Below are 7,700 nucleotides of genomic sequence, written 5' to 3'. Positions count from 1 at the left end.
AGGAATAACTCCTGCCCCCAAAGTGAAAGAAGAATGACAACACTCTGACAGATTTCACATAATGGTGATTTTAATTGTAGTCGCTCTCTTTTTCAGTTTTAGCTTAATTGACCAAGGAGTATTTATTGACAGTTCCTAATTTAAAATACACAGACATACTTTTTAATCCCAGGCAAATAAGACTGACTATAATTGAAAGACCCCATAGGGTGGTTTCTAAACACACTTATATTAACAGATTTTTATGGAGAAATAAAAGAGAAAAGGGATGGAAGCAAAAAGAACATGTAAGGAAATTCTAGTAAAGAGAAATATGGGTAATTACACTTGTTTTTAACTTATACATAAACTTTAAGAGATATAAGCTGTCAATAGTCAGGCATAGTTTACATAGTACCAAGCAGTCCGTGTTTTCCACATTGGTAACACACACACACACACACACACACACACACACACACAAAACTAGGGAAAATTCAGAAATGAGAAAATGCAGGGCTGGTACAATTTAAACATTAGAATTTATTAAATAATAGAAGTTAACTTTTGACAAGTTAGTGGTCCAGGGGATGAAAATGCATACTTTTTCATTGTCTTAGGATAAAAAAAAAAAAAAGATATCCAAGAAAAAAAGAAATGAGTCTGCTTTTCCTACTAATACATACCAAACACAACTTATTTGATACCCATGTCCCCATTAATAAAATGAGTTTGTTTTCAGTCTTCAGTGAGCACAGTTTCAAACGTATTTGTGCCTGGGGGAGTTATAATTTCCCCTAAAGTTCAGGTTGGCTGCCCATTATGTTAGGACAACTGGAAGCTCCTTACCTGATGGGAAGTTTAGAAGCCCGCTACCTTCTGAAAGAAAATCTATAGGAGCAGGCTGGGAAAGCGGTGGCGAGAGGTAACCCCTCCAAGAGCTGAATGCAAGTTTTGTCTCTCCAGGGAATTCGCTGTGTACTGAAGACTAGAACTTACTGGGTTTCATTTTTACTTTAATTCTAAGCTCTTTAGCAGATATCGAGAAGTGGATAAATCCTAATGGGATATACACAGGACAAACACACAGACACATATATTTAGGCTGCGCTGAAAACAGGAGATAAGATGCACTTACAGTGAGGGAAGACCTGCAGAGTGGTGGATACCTTCTAGAGAACAACTGTGGCTCCAGAAAAGAGCGCTCGCCTAGATTAACACTGAGTCCCAGGGAATGCAGCCCTGGAAGGGGGTGCTCCGCGCAGACTAACCCCCACGGGGCATGTGTCTGGCACAAGTCCTCTTTGCTCCCCGATCCTCCTCTTCCGGGCTCTTCATCCCTCTCCCCTGGTTCATCTCATTTTCTCCTTCTTTCCCCGCCTGTTGCCTTTAATTGAGGGGTCGAGACCCTCTACAACAACCCCATCATCTCGCCATCCTCCGGGGCTGCCGCACACAAATCAAAGAGCCTCGCAGCCCCTGGGTTTGAAGCCTGAAAAGTCTCCTGCCTCAGTACTACTCTGACCCCCGAAACTGTCAGCCACCCTCGGCTTTTCCCCTTCCCCGGTGTCGCTGGGTGGGCGGCTGGCGGAGGCCAGGCTTTGTGTCTTTTGGGGGGAGATCGCCCCCAGGGCCTTCAGCTGGATGGCTGCTCGGGGGGCAGTTCGCGATCCCAGACGCCGCTCGGGAGAGAAGTGCCCTCGGGTCGCCTGCTTCCTCCTCAGCGGCGGTCCCTCATCCCGGCCGCGACCGGACAGCGGGGAGGCTGGACCGGGCCCCTGGTCAGGGTGGCATATTCGAGATAAGACGCCTCACCAGGCCCTGACACCCTGCAGCGTGGCGGGCAGAGGGCTCTGCGGGCTGGCGCTCGGCCCACCTGCGCCGAAGCCCGGACTGGCCTGGGGGACTGGGGGCGCTGGACCCGGGGGTGCGCCCGCGCAGCCGCCGCCGTAGCCGGCACAGTAGGGAGCGCCCGCGTAGTGGCCGTAGCAGGAATAGGGAGCCGCTGCCGCCCCGTAGGGGCCGGGGAAAGTGGGAGCGCTGGGTCCCAGGCAGGGCTTGCCATCGCGCACCAGCACGGGCACCGCCACCCGGCGCGGCGCTAGGGGGTGGCCCGCCAGTTCCAGGGACTTGTCCTGGCGCTGTCTCTTGCACTTGTAACGTCGGTTCTGGAACCAGATCTTGACCTGCGTCGACGTGAGCTGCAGCGCGCTGGCCAGATGCTCGCGTTCCGGGGCTGACAGGTACCGTTGCTGCTTGAAACGCCGCTCCAGCGCCAACACCTGCGCCTGCGAGAAGAGCACGCGCGGCTTCCGCCGGGGCCGTGCAGTGGGATGCTCCGCGCCGTCCCCGCGCGCGCCGCCACCGCTGTCCCCTTCGCAGCGCTCAAGCAGCCGGGTCCCGCCGCCGGGGAACGAGGCTCCGCAGAGGACGGACTCTAAAAGCACAGGAAGGAACACCGTCAGCGTCAGCCTAAGGCTCACCGGAGCGATTTTTCCAAGGGACGCCCCTCCTCCTGGTGGCCTTTACCTTGTGCGCCGGTCTCTTCCTTCTGCTCACCCCCTCACCCCGTCCCACGTCGCTCTAAATGTTCCTTTCCCCCAAGCTGTCTCTTTTATACCTGTGGTGGTAATTGGTGTGATCCCATGGACTGTAGTCCATCAGGCTCCTCTGTCCATGGGATTTCTCCGGGCAAGAATACTGGAGTGGATTGACATTTCCCTCTCCAGGGGATCTTCTGGATCCAGGGGTTAAATTCAGGTCTCCTGCATTGCAGGCGGATTCTTTACCGACGCAGCCACCAGGGAAGCATAAGGTAAGTTGTGGCTCTCTGTGTTTCTCAGTGTACAGCCAATTCCTCAAAGGTAGACTCTTGATCAAGACTCTAAGCTTCATTTTCTTCTTAGAATGCCTGTATCTGAGCTGTTCACTTTGACTGAAATTCTCAAATGTGGGTAAGTTTGGGGAAACATTTGCTGCCAGTCTATTAGATAGAGATTCACTTTAAATTGCTCATAGTGTAGAGAGAGAGAGAGAGCCTGGTTATCCACTGTGGCCCCTGCTTCTAGCGCAAGCACCGGGGGCTCCAGGGCTACCCACCTTTACTGGCATCTTCGCTTCTTTTGTCATCAAGGGACCCATCCCATGTTTCTCGAGCATGATGCTTTGTAATCCAAATTAACAAAACAAAATAATTTTTGCCTCCTGATTCTTGGCTCAGAAACTAAGGTTCTCTTTGCAGATATATAAATTTGAGATCCACATTTGGCGTTTTTTTATTTTTAAGTGGGCTTTTTCCTCTTTGGGACCTCCCTGGCAAGCAGGTGGCATTGGCTCCTCCCTGACTTCCTATTTGGAAGAGGCAGAGCTCCCTGAATATCACCCCAGGGCAGCTGTGCCTAGCCCACCAAAATGCAAGCTTCCTTACATCTCTCCTATTTTGGCAAAGCTCTGTTTTTACCCAAGGATAAGAAGGGAGGCTTCCCAGGTGGCTCAGTGGTTAAAAATCTGCCTGCATTGCTTGCTAGTGCAAGAAATGTAAGAGACTTGGTTTCTATCCCTGGGTCAGGAAGATTCCCCTGGAGAAGGAAATGGCAACCCACTCCAGTATTCTTGCCTGGAGAATCCCATGGACAGAGGCGCCTGGCAGTTGACAGTCCATGGGGTTGAAAAGAGTCAGACACAGCTGAGTGACAGAGCAAGAACAAGCAGGGAGGCAGTGCTAAGTTTTCATGAAATTCTTGAGAGGAGAAAGCTGGGACGTGGAGTGATGCATGTGCGTGGTGAGGTAGAGCAGGATGCTCCTAATTAGAGCCAGTGCTGTCGGAACCGACTCAAATCCACAGCCAGCTGGCACAGTCTCCTGCAGGATGGAACTGTTTGGCACTTCAGATTGAGGAAACAAGACCTTCCTTCAGCAAAGCCTGTGTTCAGACAAACTGAGAACATCTCTCCCCGCAAAGAGGAAAAATATTGACAAGGATTTGTTTTCTTAGCAAATCAAAATGTAACTACTGGCCTTCAGTGACTCCGTGGAGCCAGCAAGACCCCATTTGGGAGTTGCTGACCACTCAGGCCGAGGGGCTTCAGGCCATCTCAATCCCTCCTGGTCACGGTTTGGAGTCCCTGTCACCCTGTGTCCCTGACAGCAAGGTGGGGATGGAGGAGGAACACAGACTCCCCCAGGAGTGTCTCTTCCACGTGTGATCAGTGGCTGCCATGGCCCCTGGGCTTAGATCCCAGAGCCAGGGGGCCCCTTCTCATTGTCACTGCCCCAGGTGCGGCAGCAGAGGAGGAGTGCGCTTCAGTGTCTTCAGCTGTGAGGTGACAGCAAGAGTCAGAGGAGTATGACCCTTCTCCAGCAAAGCTGAAATGAAAGGTCAGTTGGCTGAGCAGCACTGGGGGAGTTGAGGGCTTAGAGTCTGCTGCAGAATATTCACAGGTTTCTTTAAGAACACAAAAAAGTATACTTTTCTCCAGGCTCCTGGCTGTTGTTGTGTTGTGGTTCAGTCACGTTGTGTCTGACTCTTTTCGACTCCATGGACTGCAGCACTCCAGGCTTCTCTGTCCTTCAGTATCTCTCAGAGTTTGCTCAAACTCCACTGAACACGTGATGCCATCCAACCATCTCATCATCTGTCAGCCCCTTCTCCACCTGCCCTCAATCTTTCCCAGCATCAGGATGTTTTCCAATGAGTTGACTGTTCACATCAGGTGGCCAGAGTGTCGGGGTTTCAGCTTCAGCATCAATCCTTCCAATGAATATCCAGGGTTGATTTCCTTTAGGATTGACTGGTTTGATCTCCTTGCAATCCAAGGGACTCTCGAGTCTTCTAACTTCAAACCAGCATCTTTATTTTCTTCATGTGGTTAGTTTGAGGCTCAAATAGAGTGGCTGTGACATAGGAGACCTGACCTGGGAGGATCATCCTGAAGCCCCCAGATCTGCATGAAGGCTGAGAACTGAGACGCAGAGTTTGGCAAGACGAAGAGTGGCTTTTTCATCCCTGAGACTGTTGAGTCTCCGCTGCCAAAGCTTCCCAGATGGCAAGAGCCAACCCATCACAAACCCTGTCCACCTCTTCCCTTCCTGAAGCTGGACGCAGATTCCCTGGGTCTGTCTGCCAATGCACAGGTTGTGCCTTTGGAGAACAGATGCTGAGACTCTGCTGGAATCATCTGTCTCCCAGAGCAGCTAAAGCTCGAGCTGCCCTTTTGAGCTGCAGTCAGAGGAACTACTGGGCTGGCCACTCAGCAAGCCCTAAGAAAAGATTGGGCTGGCACTGATCCCAGAGCCTAACAGAGTTTCCTCTCCCAAAGCGCCCCGCTGCTTTGATGGCTACACTTTTGGCAGATGGTCTAGGGTAGAGAGAGACTAGGAGATGGCAGGAAAAGCTGGTGGTGATGAAGCCCAGCTAAAATACTGCAGAGGGTTTTGCTGTAAGAAAGAAGCTATGCTCTGTGATGACCTAGAGGGGTAGGATGGGAGGGAGGTTCAAGAGAGAGGGGATATATGTATACTTATGACAGATTAACTGTTGTTGTATGGCAGAAATCAACACAACACTGTAAAGTAATAATCCTCTAATTAAAAATAAATTTTATAAAAGGAAGAGAAACTGGAATTTCTGGGAACTGCCTCAGTGAGTAGAGGGGGAATGTGTTTCTGGGAATCATGTAGGATGGGCTGTGGAAATCGTGAGCCGCCAAGATTCAGGACCTTATTTTCGGTAAGATGTCTGGAGGGGATTGTAGAGGGGGCTGAGAGCTCAGTCCTTCTGACTGTTCGAGTGAAGAAAAATGGGGCTAGCCCTAGGGACCGGGAAGACCAGGAGATGAGTGTCACCCACAAACGCCAATTGGTAATGATCTAACCCCACTCCTTGGTCTCCCTGTAAAATCTAAGACCTCAGGTCGTACTCACCTGGCTCACCCACCGGTTTAGCGTCCATCTCTGTGACTAACTCACAGGGATCCCCGGAAGGCGCCGACCCTTCCTGCCTTCTGTCTTCGCTGTCTGCGCTCCGGATGCTGGGGACCTCGGACCCTCGCTGTTCTGGGACCCGTCGCAGGTACTGAAAGTTTTCCGGGCTCCTCGGTGTTCTCTGGAGTTGCAAGACATCCGGGCTGAGATGCTCACGCTCCAGGCTCAGGATGTCATTGACCGAAAAGGGAGTGGAGGTGACGGGGTTCAGTAACATCCCAAAGGCGGAGGGGCCGGGGCTGGGGCGTCCCTGGTCCCCACAGAGCGGAGCGCCCAGAGCTTTCCGTTTCGTCGCTGCAGACCCCACAGACCCAAGATCTGCGACAGACGCCCAGCGTTCCGGATTGCGCCTTCCCTCTGGGCCATCCCTGCCAGACGATTGACCCCCGAGAACTGAGTGACAAAACCTTGGAACCCCATTGGTTCCTGCAGAATCCACGTGTCAACTTAGCATCTTCCCCGCCTGCCAACCGCCCACCCGCCGCAGTCCTTTCTTCTCTGCCCTCCTAATTTCTCGCCAACCTCCAGCCACTTTCCGGAAGGTCTGGGTTCTCAAAAACAAGGAAAAGGGGAGAGAGAATGCGCGCTACTCGCGTGTAACGTGATTACATTACACACCAGAGCTTCCGAAGTCAACCATGGGTCCCTCGGGACTCTCCTAGAAAGTGTGCGGAGATGGGGGTGGAACTCTTGCTCTGCAACCCGAGTCGGTCCCTCGCGACCTGGCTGGAAAACTCTAGAGAGAGACCTCTGGGCGCTCGCAGGATTGGAGCTGAAAGCGGGAGTCTTGGTGCGCGCATAGTCGCAGCCAAAAGGCTGGGAGCTCCCTCCAGGGAGCAGAAGCTGGACGCTGGAGGAGTGAGTCTTGACCCTCCACGGCCAAGACTGATGTGGAACTGTCTCATTTATAGCTGAGTCAGGTGCGAGAAACAGAGATCTGCCACTTCCCAGGAGGGACCTCTCAGCCCTGGAGCTAAGAAAGGCTTTAGGAGCTATGCCGAGGGAGACTCTGGCCTCTTTGCAGGCTCGCTAGTGGGCAGAGAGGAGGAAAGGAATAGCCCTCGCCCGGGTGTAGGTGCCAGACGGGCTCACTTTACCTTTCACGACTCTAAGTTCCATCTTTTCCTCCCTAATTTATCCTCCCTAAGGTTGTCTTGAGTGTGTGAGCATGCGTGTCGGAACGCGGCGCCCCATGAAAGGATGGGAAGTTTTGACTAGCATCTGATCTTCAGAAAAGCTCCTTGGACACAGCCAGAGCCGAATAAAGGGAGCCTGTGTGTACAGTGAAGGAAATGGCAACGGACTCCAGTGTTCTTGCCTTGGTAATCCTACGGACAGAGGAGCCTGGAGGGCTACAGTCTATGGGGTCGCAAAGAGTCGGACATGACTGAGGGGCTAAGCGCGCACGTTGATGAGTACAGTCTTTAGGAACAGGCAGGTGGAGTCAACAGATCTGGACTCGCTCTGGAACGTGTCAACTGCAGGCTTTGGGCAAAGTATTTACTCTTCCAATCTCAGGTGTAATAAAAAAAAAGGAGATAAGAATAAGCATAATAGGATGACTGTGAGAATTAAATGAGATTATGTGTGTGTATGAAACTGTAAGGATTATGACTACTTATACTACATGGTTCAGTCAAACATAATTCGAAGTCAACGGTCAGAGCACAGAATCTAAGAAATTAAAAAAAATTAAGTCCAAATGAGACCTCATTAGAGTTCTTTTTGGAAATTCAGA

At 51.5% G+C, this 7,700-nt stretch overlaps 1 protein-coding gene across 1 annotated transcript; it reads right to left on the bottom strand.

The window, feature by feature from the left end:
- Positions 1-1,790: 1,790 nt before the first annotated feature.
- Positions 1,791-6,179, bottom strand: NKX2-6 (NK2 homeobox 6). Its single transcript, XM_069579360.1, has 2 exons — positions 5,903-6,179; positions 1,791-2,416 (listed from the first exon to the last, which is right to left on the bottom strand). The coding sequence occupies exons 1-2, from the start codon at positions 6,177-6,179 to the stop codon at positions 1,791-1,793; spliced, it is 903 nt and encodes a 300-aa protein (XP_069435461.1).
- Positions 6,180-7,700: the final 1,521 nt, after the last annotated feature.

This window comes from Ovis canadensis, chromosome 2 (assembly GCF_042477335.2).
Source record: "Ovis canadensis isolate MfBH-ARS-UI-01 breed Bighorn chromosome 2, ARS-UI_OviCan_v2, whole genome shotgun sequence".
Taxonomy (NCBI): domain Eukaryota; kingdom Metazoa; phylum Chordata; class Mammalia; order Artiodactyla; family Bovidae; genus Ovis; species Ovis canadensis.
The sequence above is the reverse complement of the archived record's forward strand: the minus strand, read 5'-3'. Positions and strand labels throughout refer to the sequence as shown.

What these genes read in the sequence shown, in the direction of transcription:
- NKX2-6 (XM_069579360.1), bottom strand. Translation starts at nt 6,179, where the DNA reads ATGTTACTGAACCCCGTCACCTCCACTCCCTTTTCGGTCAATGACATC. An exon ending in TAAACCGGTGGGTGAGCCAG is followed by an intron (nt 2,417 to 5,902) that starts GTGAGTACGACC and finishes CTGTGCTTTTAG; the next exon opens with AGTCCGTCCTCTGCGGAGCC.